This window comes from Miscanthus floridulus, chromosome 5, assembly GCF_019320115.1.
Source record: "Miscanthus floridulus cultivar M001 chromosome 5, ASM1932011v1, whole genome shotgun sequence".
Classification (NCBI taxonomy): domain Eukaryota; kingdom Viridiplantae; phylum Streptophyta; class Magnoliopsida; order Poales; family Poaceae; genus Miscanthus; species Miscanthus floridulus.
The window spans coordinates 135,303,031-135,319,526 of record NC_089584.1 but is presented as its reverse complement, the minus strand read 5'-3'; the positions used below and the strand labels follow the sequence as shown (position 1 = coordinate 135,319,526).

The 16,496-nt window shown below is 44.6% G+C and overlaps 1 protein-coding gene across 1 annotated transcript; it reads right to left on the bottom strand.

Moving 5' to 3' along the window:
- Window positions 1-15,406: 15,406 nt before the first annotated feature.
- Window positions 15,407-16,350, bottom strand: LOC136453728 (phytolongin Phyl1.1-like). Its single transcript, XM_066454285.1, has one exon. It carries the CDS (start codon window positions 16,240-16,242, stop codon window positions 15,541-15,543), a length of 702 nt encoding a protein of 233 aa, XP_066310382.1. The 5' UTR covers window positions 16,243-16,350; the 3' UTR covers window positions 15,407-15,540.
- Window positions 16,351-16,496: the final 146 nt, after the last annotated feature.

The window sequence follows — 16,496 nt, the reverse complement described above, 5'->3', positions numbered from 1 at the left end:
ATCCATCGGCAAGATCCTAACATAATAATGCCGCCATTTTTAGAATTAAAATATCCTGTACCAAGATCTCTTCCAAGTCATGATTACTTGCCATCAAATCATCTGTACAATCCCTTGATTATCGTGTGAACAGTTACCATATCCATCTGAACCACCTCGACTCACATGCGCGCGGCATAGAGATAAGTCCAGAATACCCCTACTCCAAGCGGCTTATAAATAGATTTCTCCGGAACGCTCGTCTTCTACCCTCAGATTCCAATCTTTAGCATTCTCTGTTTCCGGCGGTGACTCCGACGAACAACTGCGCGACCTCAACCAACAAGAACTTTTCTCCAGCGTCAACCTCGAGTCTCCAGCTCGTGCCCCCATCTACCTCAAGATAATGGCAATCAACTTCGACGTCCCTGCAGTTCGTTCCACTTCCGTTACTTTTTACCTCGATTCCTCTGGTCTTTGCGAGTTCATACAGTTGGTAATTTTTTCTCTTTTTCTTTGTTCTTCGGATCCTCTAAACTTAGGAACTTCCCAACAAATTAGTTATTCCAACCGATCAGCCGCATTTCCAATGCCTAGGACCAATGGGCAACCCAGATCCAACTGATCTGATTAATGCAGAGGTTAACAGAATCCCTTTTAGAGCCCAAAATTTCTCTCTAAATTTATGGAAAGATACATTCCGATCTTGGCCCAAAACCACCAAAGGGTGGAAAGATTGGTACTTGAGGGTCAACAGGTCGATGCAAGTACACTGGGTAGAACGGAAGCTAGATCAATACATTAGGCTATCCATTGCCGATATGCAAAAGAACGAGTCAATGATGATTGCAGCTGCTTACTTCTGGTCAGACACAACAAACACTTTTATGTTTGGACATGGCCCAGCTACTCCCACACTTGCCGATGTCTACATGCTCACAGGCTTGGACATTTCAACTGCCGATGAAGGCTCCATCTATGGCAGAAAATCTTAATATAGGGTGAATACCCGCAACATCGGCGGTTGGATGGGATATATTCAAGAATGCCAGAGGACCGGGACAGTTAACTAGAAGGAACATGCCATATTCTTGAATATGTGGTTAGAAAAATTTATCTTCTGTGGTCGATCAGTAGGACCAACCAACGCCTTCCTCCCCGTGGCTAAACTCTTGGCCAATGGTGTAAGGTTCCCTCTTGGCCGATACCTTCTGAGCTCCACTTATCATCTTCTTCATCAAGTGTCTCAGAAACTTTTGCTTAGCAAACCCATCGGCAACTTAGGAGGCCCATGGTGGTTTATCAACATGTGGCTGAATGTCCATATGCACAAACGTTTGCAATGGGACTTCTTTGCCCAACAATTCCCACGAGAAATTGCTGAAGACCACGTGCTTGGGGATGAGGAATTGGCAACACGCTCACCCCTCAATTTTGGTGAAGCCATAATTGTCCTCCCTGGAACAGAGGCCAATGAAGACCAGATCGGCAGATTCTTCCAAAGCTTCTACAATGGTCTTTCTCATGATCATAGGGCCTGGGTACCTTATATTGACGAAGAAAACAGATTCCCCCTTCTTTTCAACTTTACCGATGACACTCTGAATCAGAATAATGAACTCATGATGGCCATCATTACTCCCAGGGCAATCCCAGTAAACACATTCGGTAGCGGGAAAAACACCAATATCATGTATGAATTTTACAATCCATCGGTAGTATCCCGTCAATTGGCTTTTAGGCAACTGCCAATCAAACTTTGTTTTGCCGATGTGATCAAACCTAAAGAAATAATCACCTGCGGAACAGATTGGAGCAGGGTAGTGCGACTCTCCCCCGATGCCGATACTACAGATGTCGATCTATCCATCTGGACGCCAGCATCTTTCATCACCGAATCATATAAGCAATGGTGGCGAGAGTGGAGGGAACAACTGTTTGCAACATCTGCTCACACATATCGGCACATGATCGACCCTAAATACGCCATTCCTGATGACGCAGTAAGTTTCTTTTAACTCCCTTCTGCTTTTTCCTTTCATATATCGGTAACTAACTTTCTCGTAACAGGTTAACAACCCAGCACCATCTATGAGTAAAAGTGGGAAACCCTTCGATCTTCGGCCTGTTTCCCCGATATCACTGATCGGCTACAACGCCCCCACCTTAGCTGCTTTGACTCACCAGAAGACCCATGCCAAGACCATCACCTCCAAGTCCAAAATGGCTATAGCTAGGGCCACTCCATTGGCTACTGCTACAACTCTAATCAAGGCATTCAAGGTAACAACCCTATTTATTTCTACTCATGCCGATCACAGACTGTATTAACATTAATCATCAGGGTGTAAGAGCCGCTGCTGGATCATCATCGGCAATTCCTCCGCCATCAAGCACCACTACCTCTAACAAACCTTCAGAGGTATTCCTTTGATTTTACATTTTATCTGTTAAATATCATACCTTACACTTGTTTTGCAGCAAAAAATGGGTACATCGGTAAGCGTACCAGATGTTCAAGCTCCGCAACCAACAAGTGCCGATGCCCCCTAGCCAACCGTTGCTGAGACCCAAGCAAAGCGCAAAGCCTTAACAGATGCCGAGGCACAGCCAAAATGACAGAAGTCCATGCCGATCTCCACATCTGCCCCAACGTCTGCAAGCCGGTAAGAATCAGTTGATGCAACTGAGCAAGCAGTTAATCCTCCTGTACAGGACATACCATCGGTCATCATACCCTAAGGGCCAACCACCGATGAGGCCACAGAGGATATCCCATCGGCAAGCTCAACCGATCCTCCACACGGCATACTCCAGGCTACTTCCTCCAGCCAAGTACAGGAAATTGCCTTGAAACAGGTAAGCCGATTGACCTAGTCAATTTATAATATTCATACTTATCCTTAACTGACCTCTTTTTCTTTTTCTCAGGAATAAGACTCCCCAAACAGCCTATTTTCCTTTGCCATTGACATTTCTGATGATGATGGAGAGGAAGCAAGTTCTTCCCTTGCACTGGGAACAATATCGGCAGAAATTAAGTCCAAGTTGAAAGCTCTCCTGGACTTGTTACAGCAGGATACCACCCAACTGGTAGATGACTCGGACCCCGCAAAGGCAATTTTCAAAACAATCTGTGGCTAGGTCCCTGCCGATGTTGAAGAAGCACTCTTCCTAGTAGCCTATTTAGAAAGCCGCCAACTGCAATATCAACGGGCTGCTCAACGCATTGCCGATAGAGCAGCTCAGACTCAACTCAAAGAAGAGATGCTACAACTGAAACAAATTGCCGATGAGAAACACAAGGGCATCGGCAACTTGCAGACTTTGGGCGCTGAACTTAAGCAGAAAATCTTAGATTTATCGGCTAAGAGGATGGCTCTATTGGCTGAATTGAAAGAAGTCGAGGCAGCCTTAACTCATGCCCAACAAGAAGAAAGCCAGCTACCCGATGCCATCAAGGCCCTTCAGCAAGAAAGAGACATCCAGGCTCGTAAAGCCTTGGCCATGAAGAAAAAAACTCAAGCCTGTGGAGGGTGCTGCCGATGAAGACATCAAAGAAATGAAGGAAGCCGACCAGATTCGCCTGCATGCGATATTGGCTATCCAATCCTTGTTAAACTTATAAATCTTGTCTATTGCATCGGCACTTTATGAGACATTGACATCCTTGTATAATTCTAGCCGATAGGACTGTTATCGGCACTTATACTTTTATGCATCCATCTAGATACTAGGGTAATATTTCTTTAAATATTTTCCATTTAATGCTCTGGGAAACACAACCCCTTCAAGGGTTTCTAGAATATATGCGTTACCAGGAACATACTGATTTATCCGATATGGACCTTCCCAATTAGGAGACCACTTTCCAAACTTTGAACTTTTAGTCCCAATCGATAAAATCAATTTCCAGACCAGATCTCCATCGGTAAACTCCTTTACCTTCACCTTCTCGATCATATTAGCCGATGTCACCTTTTTTAAAGGAATTGCCTCAACCCATTTTGTGAAATAATCGATAGCAACCAGAATAAATTTATGTCCTTTGCTCGATGGTGGATAAATCTGACCGATGAGATCGATAGCCCATCCCTGGAACAGCCAAGGTTTAATTATAGGGTTCATAGCCGATGTAGGCGCTCTTTGAATATTACCAAACTTTTGACACCCCTGACATCCTTTAAAATATTTAAAACAATCTTCAAGAATAGTCGGCCAATAGTATCCATTCCTTCTGATCATCCACTTCATCTTGAAAGCCGATTGATGCGCTCCACACACTCCTTCATGAATTTCACCCATCAAGCTTTTCGATTCATCACTACTAACACATCTAAGTACAACTCCATCTATAGTTCGATAATATAATTCATCATCGAGGAGCACATACTTGGTAGCTTGGAACCTTATACGTCTTTCAACCTTTTTATATGGATCCTTTAAATAATCGACAATCTCCTTTCTCCAGTCATCGGTATCGACTGCCGATGTTAGCACTTCCTGAATAGGCTGATACCCTGAAGCATGCTGAGCTAGTCGATTAGCCTCTTCATTATGCAGTCGAGAAATATATTCAAGACGAAAATCTCTAAACCCTTTCAACAATTGCAAACATCTTTCATAATACGAAATTAAAACTTCACTTCGGCATTCATAAATCCTAGCCAATTGATTTATAACTAGCATAGAATCACCAAAGATTTCAACAGCATCGGCACGTATCTCCTTCAGCAATTCTAACCCTTTTATCAAGGCTTGGTATTCAGCCTAATTGTTTGTCGATGTAGCAACAATCGGCAATGAAAACTCATACTTCCTTCCTTGAGGTGAAATCAACACAATGCCGATACCTGCTCCTTCACCACATGTGGACCCATCGAAGAAAAGTGTCCAAGGAGCAACCTCTAGAGAGTCCACTGTATTACAATGCTGAGTGACAAAATCAGCCATAACCTGCCCCTTAACTGCCTTAGTCGATTCGTAACGTAGTTCAAATTCTGATAATGCTAAAATCCACTTGCCGATTCTACCACTTAATATCGGCATCGACAGCATATACTTGGCTACGTCGTCTTTGCATATGACCGTATATTTGGCAGATAACAAATAATGTCTTAATTTGACACAAGAAAAGTATAAACATAGATATAATTTTTCAATGGCCGAATACCTTGTCTCAGCATCCACTAATCTTCTGCTCAAATAATAAATAACACGTTCTTTCTCTTCAAATTCTTGAATAAGAGCTGAACCGATAACGGTATCATTAGTTGACAAATACAACCTGAAAGGTTTCCCGTATTGAGGTGGAACTAGCACTAGAAGATTTGTTAAATATTTCTTAATTTCATCTAGGGCTAACTGCTGCTCAGCTCCCCATACAAATTCCTGATCGGCTTTCAATTTAAGTAATGGACTGAAAGCCTTGATCTTACCCGACAGATTAGATATGAATCTTCTAATGAAATTAATCTTACCGATCAAAGATTGCAATTCAGTTTTATTGGCAGGAGCAACCACCTTGTTAATTGCATCAATAGACTTCCTACTGATTTCGATGCCCCGCTGATGCACCATAAAACCCAAGAATTGACCTGCCGATACACCAAATGCACATTTATTAGGATTCATCTTCAATCCATGCTTCCTTATGCACTCTAGTATCTTTCGTAGATCGGCTAGATGTTTTGTGATATCTCCAGACTTAATCACTACATCATCAATGTAGATCTCCACTAATGTGCCAATGTATTCAAGAAAAATAAAGTTCATAGCTCTTTGATAAGTAGCACCGGCATTTTTCAAACCAAACGTCATGACTATCCACTCAAACAACCCTACATGACCTGGACATCTGAAAACAGTCTTGGGAATATCTTCTTTAGCCATGAATATTTGATTGTAACCTGCATTACCATCCATGAAGCTGATAATTTGATGTCCGGCTACAGCATCAATCAACAAATCAGCAATCAGCATTGGATAGCCATCCATCGGTGTGGCTTTGTTGAGATTCCTGAAATCAATACAAACATGAAGTTTTCCATTTTTCTTATAAACAGGAACCACATTAGAGATCCACTCTACATATCGACACTGCCGAATAAACTTTGCCTCAATTAATTTAGTTATTTCGGCCTTAATGTCAGGAAGTATATTAGGATTGCATCGGCGCGCTGGCTGCTGATGTGGCCGAAATCCAGATTTGATAGGTAACCGATGTTCAACTATCAATCGGTCTAATCTAGGCATCTCAGTATAATCCCAAGCAAAACAATCTTTATACTCTTTTAACAAATCAGTTACTTGCTGCTTACACTTGGAATCTAACTTAGTACTAATAAAAGTAGGTTTTGGCCAATCGCCATCACCAATATCTACTTCTACTAAATCATCTGCCGATGTGAACCCTTGACCTAATTTTCCATCATCGGTAAACCTATCCATTAAAACTCTTCTTCAGAACCGACTGCTTGGATCGGTGGAATTTCATAATCAGCAACTCTAAGGAACTCTTTTTCCCAAACTTCTCCTGATATGCATTTAGTTCGCTCATAAGTATCTAATTCTGCCGATGCGATGATATAAGAAGAATCACCAGGAACAAATTCAATCTTATCCCCAATCCACTGTACGAGGCATTGATGCATTGTAGAAGGAACACAACAATTAGCATGAATCCAATCCTTCCCTAGAAGCAGATTATATGCACCCTTGCCATTAATAACAAAGAACGTCGTCGGCAAGGTTTTGCTGTCGATGGTCAATTCAACGCATACTGCCCCTTTAGCCGGTGACACATTGCCTTCAAAATCCTTCAGTATCATATCGGTTTTGGTCAAGTCTTGATCTCCCTTACCAAGTTTCCGATACATCACATAAGGTATAATATTAATCGCAGCCCCTCCGTCTATAAGTATCTTAGATACAGGCTGCCCATCAACTCTGCCTTTCACAAACAAAGCCTTAAGATGTTGTCTCTCGTCATTGGTAGGTTTCTCAAAAACAGCCATCATTAGATCTAGTGTCAACTGAGCTACTTGATCAGAGAGAACAACTTCTTCCTCATTATCAGATAGTACCAAAAACTCCATCGGCAACATGAATACCATATTAACATCTACCGATGGACCCTTATTTTTGTGTTTTACCTGCCACTACTGATGACCGGACCTCTCATTGGAGGAATTTTCCTCTCGGTATAAATCCTCCTGATGCTCACGTTGCATCCTCCTTTTCTGTGTCTTTGTCAGACCCTCCGGGCTCCATCAAGGAAACTTGGTTTTCCAAACTGGCTAATAACAGGTCCTAGTTGATTCTACACGGCGTATATTAGGGTCCCTGTAGAATATTTCTTCATCGGGAACTCTTGCATTTGCCATCTCCTCAAGCTCATCTTGATTCCTTGGAAATTATCCAGCGCGTTTACCAAGCCTTTCATGTACACTAAGTCTGCCCCCTAGCCGATCATGCACTGATGCTCTGCCTCTGATCGGCTCATTGATAAATAAACCCTGATTGCCAGGTTGAAACCTCCTTTCTGACCGATTGACCCCATAATAACCATTGCACTCAGGGCAATTTTCAACAGTTGACAATTTAATACCTTCTTCCCAGCAATAGATAAAAAACGGGCACCTCCAATGATCTTTATGCCGATACCATTCTTCCCGACGTCTCTCTTCTTGCTGTTATCGATATCAGTCCTTACGCTGACGCCAACCCTCCTGCTGCCTTCGATGGGTAATCACAATGCCAGGTCGAGGAGGGTTTTTGGAACTACTGCTTTCTCCCAGCAAACCCTTACTTTTTGCATCATCGATAGTTATCTGATGTTGGGGATCCACTGATGCATTTTTCTCAGCAGCCTCTGACATCAATACCTTGGTCTTCCCTTTGGCCTCCAACATATTTGCTGGAAAAGGGTGTTGATCAATTTTCATCGGCTTCTGGGCCTTGGAAGTACCAAACTTAATTCTCCCAGATTCAATAGCCGATTGTAATTGTTGCCTAAACACCTTGCACTCATTTGTACTGTGTGAAGTTGCATTATGTCATTTGCAGTACAAGATCTTCTTCAACTCTTCTGCCGATGGGATCACATGATTAGGTGACAGCTTAATTTGGCCCTCTTGAAGCAGAAGATCAAATATCTTGTCGGCCTTGGTGATATCAAAGGTAAACTTTTCTAGCTCTTTATGACCAAAGGGACAAGATATCGGCTTTTTATTCTTAACCCACTCAGCTAAGCCGATAACTGGTTCTTCATCAGAATCAGAATCTCCTACTTCTTCAACAAATAATACTTTTTACTCCAATTCTTTTTAGGTTCAAAAACCCTAGTATCTTAATCAGAGATCCTTTGCACAAGATGACTGAGGCTTTCAAACTCCTGAGAAGCATATCTGTCTTTAAGATGTGGCAATAACCCTTGGAAAGCCAGATCGGCAAGCTGTCGATCATCCAGCACCAGGCTGTAGCACTTATTTTTTATATCTCGTAGCCTTTGCACAAAGCTTTCTACCGATTCATCATTATGCTGTCTCAATTTTACTAAATCGGTAAGCTTCTTTTCATGGATTCCAGCAAAGAAATACTTATGAAATTGTTTTTCTAGATCAACCCAAGTAATAATAGAATTTGGTGGTAATGAAATGAACCATGTAAATGCCAATCTAGACAAGGATGGTGAAAATAATCGAACTCTTAATTCATCTCTGCTAGCTGCCTCTCCACATTGAATAATGAAGCGATTGATGTGTTCCATTGTTGATGTATCATCTTGCCTAGAGAATTTAGTGAAATCTGGTACCTTATACCGATTTGGGAGAGGAATTAAATCATATGCAGGAGGGTATGGAGTCCGATAAGAATAAGTATTGACCTTGGGCTTTATCCCAAACTGATCCTTCATAATTTCTGCTATCTTATCGGCCCAAAAAGCATCAGCCTCCTACTGATGAACTGGCTGAATTTCTACAGGAGGTGCCTGCTGATATCCCTCCACATATCTTTGTGGCCCACGATCTCCAGCAATCGGCATATTTGCCGTTACTTGTGGTCCATTAACCTGTTGGAAAGGATTCATCGGCTGAGCTGCCGATGCTTGATTCTGGAAACCAGCTTGCATATGACCTTGTTGAATCCCTACAACCTGCTGATTTTGCTAAACTATATGTTGAACAGGTAACTGTCCTGACCAACCATTATTAGAACTCATCGGTACAAAACTTACCGATGGCTGGTAATTTGCTGACATTGTTGGATAATTATAACCAGCTTGAGGCATGAACTGAACCCCAGTTTGACTCATAGCAGGGGCTTTCTGCTGCATCGGCAGTAAGCTTGCCGATGGACTTGAATTGGGTGTTTGAACCAAAGGCATCTAGAAACCTCCTGGAGTTGGTTGCACAGTAGTTGCTGTGGCATATTGAGGCACTTGAGCCATCGGCGAAACAGCCGATGGTATAGGAGCTTTTCCTACTGCATCAAACACTTGAGGTAACCCAGGATTGAAAGCAGATGACTCCAGAGGCATACCATACCCCACCAATTAGCAGGAATCTGGCTATTCTAAGACACAGGGCCTGACATAGCTGATGCCGATAGATCTGTATTAAGCCAAACTCGTCCTCCTGGTAGTACCAGATCTGATCATATCGGTGTAGATTGAATATTAGGTAAGCCTGCCGATATTGGAGGAGAAGTAACTTCTATACCCACAACGGCCGAGGGAGCCGATGGAGTATTGACAGATGCCGGCTCTAGTTGGTGATAGGCAGGCCCAACGTAATGCGGTGACGCTTGTCCTTCTTTGAGAGTTTGAACCACAGCATTATGAACAGTATTGGATAGCACATTGGAATGATTAATCAAAGCATGATTTACTGTAGAATTAACCATCTCTTGAAGTTTACCAGGATTGGAGTCAAAGGTAACCTACCGAGGCAACGGCAAATCTTGCTTCTGGATGACTTGTCCACTCTTGTTCAGGCTAAACGATTTCAGACAAAGCTGCATGTATTCTTCTACAGCCTTTTCCATAGCCTGCCTCTGCTCTTCCTTAAGATCTTCTTCTGATACCGCGATAATGTTCCCTGAATCGATCTTGGGATTGAACATATTGATCAGATTGATTTGTCCCACCGAACGTGCCAAAAGATGTGTTGATGCAAAAGTGGATCTACAAACACAAAGGGCTAATACCCGAATCGATATCCAAAGCGTGCTAGTCGATTTGACCTGTTAATCGACAAGGATGAAGATACGAGCACTTTGGTCCTGACAACAGCAATACGCCCGGAAGTCACGGCCAAGAGGTACTCACGCGGAACTCGAGAATCGCCGAAGGTCGCACTGAAGCGATGCAACTTGCCGAATCAATGAGAACTCGTAAAAAGGAAAAAATATGCAAATTGACGAAGTCGCCGAAAAGTAAGTAAATGCAAATAGGAGTAAAAATTGGTTTTGATATTGATTGATATATATTACATTGCCCCTCAATCTATATTTATATCCTGATCTAAAGAGACATAACCAAATACGACTAAGACATCAAGTCCATATCTAAGGAAAAACGTGACTCTTACATGAATCATACTATAACAAATATAGAAAAGGAAATCAACTCCTATCTATTTCCCTGTCCGCCTCAATTACGATGGAATTCTCACCGACCTCCTTTCCATCGGCATACTTCCTGTTTCATCGGCAGTAGTTTTCAAGCCTTCCTTCATCGGCATCGACAATAACATCTCCAACCTTATCGACAACGCCCGAGTCTAAATCAACCTTTCCATCGATCACCACCATTCATCGGCAACCATCTTTACAAGCTGATTTTCATCGACTGTCAGCGTATACAGTAACTTTCCTCTTGCCGATTAGCCCACTCTGATCATTTTGACACGTGCAAAAAACGGCGTCAACAGGTCGCATGCTTACTAATCAAGTAAATGAGTTATGCAGTGGCACATACAAATTTGAGGACCGCTAGCGTTTGCATTGATATTTCCACACAGCCCATTAATCCATGTAGTCTCTAGTTGACGATGGCAGCTGCAGATTTACCATGCACTTAAGTTATTATACAACTAAAGTTAGGTAGCCAAAAAAGACCTACCTATGTGCAGATAAAGTAGCATGGCTACAATCAACACTAATCATGAACTCTCATGTGTCATGTGATACAGGAAAAAAGGTGCTTTTAGATAACTTTCAGAAACAAATGGTTGAACTGACAGAAGTTGTACTTGTAGAAATTCCTGACAATATATTCACATCCAGAAAATATTGAAGCATATATTACATATCAGTCAATACCTAGTAGAGAAACAAGGGTCAGAGGTTCTGAATCTTGTAGGAGGTTTTGTTAATTCACCCCGGTTTTATAACCAAACTGACATAGCAAAGACAATGCACTGTCAAAGTTACAGATAGGTAACCATAAACACAAATAAGCCTAAAGTATACCGAGATACTTCACCATCAACAATTGATCCCAATAAACTGATATAAAGTAGTACTTGCAAAAAGTTTACGCAACACACTAGACCTATGTATATACTTTGTGGCGACTATAATGGCAAGGCAAAGAATCTGACATTTTACTCAAAAAGAACATGTAACATAACATTACAGGGAAGGAAAAATGAAACTAAAAGACTTGTTTACTCACCTGGTGAAAGCTTTAGTTTGGTTTTGGTGAATTGATGAAACCCTAAGTGCTAATCTAGTTTATCAAAGTGATCATGAGATAAGTAGCACTATTCCAAGTGGCGGAGCAATGATGAAGATCATGATGATGGTGTGACCATGGTGATGATCAAGTGCTTAGACTTGGAAAAGAAGAAAGAGAAAAATAAAAAGCTCAAGGCAAAGTTGAAATTTGATAGGATCTTTTTGGTTTGGTGATCAAGACACTTAGTGAGTGTGATCACATTTAGAATGGATAGTCGTACTATTAAGAGGGGTGAAACTCGTATCGAAATGCGATTATTAAAGTGTCACTAGATGTTATAACTCATTGCATATGCATTTAGATCTAGTGGAGTGCTAACACCCTTGAAAATGTTTGTAAAAATATGCTAACATATGTGCACAAAGTGATACACTTGGTGGTTGGCATATTTGAGCAAGGGTGGAGAAGTTGGTGAAGTGAAGGATGTGATTGTCACTGTGAAACAGTGACCGGACGCAGGTCAAGAAGTGACCGACGCTCAGGCAGGTGAGTCCGGTCCCTGCTGACATACGCTGACGCAACATGGAGGAGCTGACTAGAGAGGACCGGACGCTGAGCGCGTCATGTCATGGTTTTGCCTCTTTGGAACCTCTCTGGAGTCGACCTGACGCTGCACAGTGGCGGTGAGCTGCGTGTTCGGTCATAGGGTGAAGGCTTGGGCGCGCGCAGAATGAAGCGAGCACCGGCACGTCCGGTCCTGAACTGTGGTGCGTCCGGTCGTTCTTTAACACGCGCGAGGAAGCGAGTTGACCATTGAAATCGTACACGCGAGGTTGAACGCAGGGGACATGTGGACGGCGATCAGTGACCGAACGCTGGGGCCGGTGCGTCTGGTCGCCCTGAGTTGGGCTGCAGTGAGAGCCCAACGGCTCTATTTCGAGGGGGCCTCTATTTAAGCCCCATGGCCGGCTCAAGCCTCTCTCTCTTGGCCATTTTGTATTGACATAACAACCTTATGAGCTTAGTCAAAGCCCTCCCACTCATCTCCATCATAGATTGATCATCTTTGTGAGATTGAGAGTGAATCCAAGTGCATTGCTTGAGTGATTGCATCTAGAGGCACTTGGTATTCGTGTTTCACTGCAGATTTCGCTTGTTACTCCTGGTGGTTGCCGCTATCTAGACGGCTTGGTGTAGCGAGGATCGTCAAGCGAAGGAAGGTACTTGTCTTCGGCTCCGATCATGGTGATTGTAAGAGGTTCTTGACCTTTCCTCGGCGGAGAGCCAAAATATACTCTAGTAGATTGTTCGTGGCTTGTGTGACCCTCATCTTGTGTTGGTTGTACGGCACCCTATTGAGGGTTTGGCATGTGATGCCAATTAGCACGTGAACCTCCAAATAAGTGTATCGCCACAACGGGGAGCAGCTTGGCGGCAAGTAAGTGAACCTCAGTGAAAAATCATTGTGTCACCTCTTGTCACCGGGACTCTATTGTAATTGATTGGCTTCATCTTGTGATTGGCACACCTCTCTACACGGCGGTATAAACATCTCAACCACTTGTGTATTTACATTCATAGTGTAGCTAAGCTCTTTAGTATAATTAGTTTTGAGAGCTAGCTTGTGTTGTACCTAGTGGTTAATGAGTCTTTTTAGTTAGTCATTGAGAGCTCACTAACTTAGTGTAGTGTGGCCTTTGTGTGCCTAAAGATCATATAGACTAGAATTGTGGTAGGTGGCTTGTATTTTAGTCGGCTAGCGCAATATTTGCTTTGCCTCATAATTGTCTAACCATTTTGTTTAGTGTTGTTGTAGAAATTTTTATAGACTATTCACCCCCCTCTAGCCATTAGGACCTTTCACCTGAATGGCCAATAGGGTAGAAAACAGCACCTCCACTTAATTTCACAGAATGCTTTAGTGGCAGTACCGTGAATAATGTCAGTAACAAAGATTAGTAGAATGTACCAAAAATTATATGTCGAACCTAGAATTTAACATGAAAATAGTTTGGAAGAATGGCAAAATGTCATGAAGGATCTGCACCAAAAAGAAGATTAAGTATAAGAAATGGAATCCACAAACGGACAAGACCTTGTCCTTGGGAGTGTGATCTTATATCAGAAGCTGGTGCTAAAAGCACAGACTTTGGAAACACCTCTTATTGGTGACGGCATATAATTAAAGGCACGCAATAGGATCAGTCTAGGATTGAATTTAGACATGTGAAACTAACAGAGATCATTATCCATGTAAATAGGACAAGGTTCCATTTGAGGGCTGAGCAAAGATGCAGTTCTTACTGAACAGAAACAATGAAGACTCATTATCCATGTAAATCATGAAACTGATTTTGTAGGGAAGAAAAAACGGGTTTCAACAATGTACAGAGTTGCCCAATTGCTTTGCGGCCTAGTTCTTTGGCTAGCAGATGAACATCTTAAGAAGTTCTACACACATGATAATCATAATTGTGTATTCTCATATGGCATATTCTGACTGTCAGTGAAATATGTTCGACAAAAAAATTTGGCAAATAGTAATGGCATCGAAATATGGTCAGACTTATCCTCACAGGCACTGTTATGGTAAAATTATTTTCCCAATACACCATCAGCAATGACTCGACAATGGCATATCATGAGGACTAAATACACAAATGAGTAGCATAGGCATGGTACACCACAGGCATTGACATATGGTAAAATTGGAATGGCTACATCATCGGTAATGGCATATGCTCAGCATAAATCAGTAGCATGGATAAGACAATTCGGATGAGATGCTGATCCAGATTTAGGGCCAGCTTGACGCGCAGGCTGCTGTAGGGATCACTGTCATCACACGTACTGCTGTAGGGATCTGAGAGAAGGAAGCAAACAAATTTAGGGATCGTCTCCACGCAGGGCGCTGCCACCAGGGGTGGTACCGGCGCTGGGCGGTCGCGACGTGGAGCACAAGAAGTTAGGGTTTCGTCAGGATGACACGCGGCGCTGCGGGAGGAGGAAGCACCGGGTCGCAGCGACGCCGGCGGCCACCAGCAGGGCCCGGTCGCGCTGCGCCGTGGGCAGGACGGCCACAGCCGGTGGCCACACGCGGCGTCGCGCTGTAGGTCCGCCAGGGCCTCGCGCGGTGAGCCGGCAGCGTTGGCCCGCCCGGCATGCGGCGACGCGAGGGGAGGAGGAGGAGGGCCTCGCCGCGTCGGGAGAGAGGGAGAGGGAGAGGAAGGGCTGGAAGGGGGCGGCGCGTGCGTGCGGTGCATCGCTGGAAGGGGGCGGCGAGCGTCGCGGAGAGGTCGAGGGAGACGGGGTTTGCTTTCCTTTTTTTACGGTACGATGGGAGGCTTCGAGAGGTGACGAGAGGCAGCGGACACGGTGGGAGCAGAAATTTCAAGGCAGGCACTGTAGGAATCGGTGGGAGCAACCATGACTGTTGATCTCAAAATCCAACGGTGGACACAATTCGGGTGACATGTCACATGTCCCGTGCCGGGGTTCACCTTGTGATTGTAGGGAGTAAAGTTGAAATAATTTTATTTAAGACAAACCTAGGTTGAGTCGTATTTCAGAAATCAGAAGGCACTGATTTACCACATCTCTGTTTTGGAGTTACTTCACATGCGTGCATCGGATTTTGTCGAAGAACATGTGATGCTTGCCATGCATGAACTTGCAACTTTTCTGCATTTTGCAAACGTGCAGGGCTGAGTCCCGGCTCGAGTGATGAATGCGTGCATTGTTGAAGGCATGAGTCTTCGTTTCTAAATCGATCTTTTACAAATTGTAGACGTGATATTTGACAAGCAAACACAAAGAACGCAAACCATGCACAGCATGGATGTGATATTTGTGATTACAATTGCATACGCTTGAGCGATTCATCGCGTCAGACACCTAAAGCCTTTACACACCCCTATCCACACGGCGAACAGCACCAGGCACAGCACCACATCCACGACGATCACGACCGCCGCGTGGCGCCACCCCGTAAGCGCGCTTTCCCTCGGTTGCAAGGCGCGACGTCGCTCTCCAGCCCGCTGGTGGTCCTCGTCCTTCTCGCAGGCCGGCGCCAGCGGCGTGGACGGCTCCTGATCTTGCAGCGATGCTCCTGGAAGCTCCGCGTCCGCCACGCCGGAGCTCGGACCCGCCGCGGTCCGCAGCAGCGTCCTCGCGAATTGGCGCGCGACGGGGGCCACCGCTTCGTCGCGCAGGCGCTTCCTGGGCGCGGCGTCGCACGCGTCGCGGACGCGCTCCAGGAACCGGACCACCTCGGCGGCGCCAGGAGTTGGGTCGGCCGCGGCGAAGTACGTGCAGCCGTCGTCGGCCGAGAGGAACGCGAACGTCCTCGCCCCGTCGACGGTGTGGTGGTGCCAACGGTGGTGCTCGGGGGCGTGGTCGAGGCAGAGCGCGGCGAGCGCGAGGGCCGACTTGGCGCCCTCGCCGACTGCGTTGGTATGGAAGCAGGAGATGTTCTTCCTGTTGCCCCTGGACGTCGCGGTGACACAGAAGAAGACATCGTCCACGCCGGCGTCTCCTGCGCCTGCGGTGGCTTCCTGCATCCCGTCGGCCTCCGCCTCCATCGGCACACGACCGGTGTGTCTGATCGGTGCGAGGTCGTGCACGCTCAGTCGAGGCTGACGAACAGGTGCTCTTGTTCGCTGAGGCTGTAAAGAGGACAGCTTCAAATCGGTCCGGGGTGCAAAGGCTGCTGCTGCGACGCAAAAAGGTTAGGGGCAGAAACGGTGCAGAAGAAAGCTGCTGCAACCGGGAGTTGCATTACTTATGCAGAAATGGTTTCAGCCGCACCGGAAAGGAGTATAGGATAGACCGACAG

Bases quoted from the DNA above. Each gene is read 5' to 3' on its own strand.
- LOC136453728 (XM_066454285.1), bottom strand. From the start codon at position 16,242: ATGGAGGCGGAGGCCGACGGGATGCAGGAAGCCACCGCAGGCGCAGGA.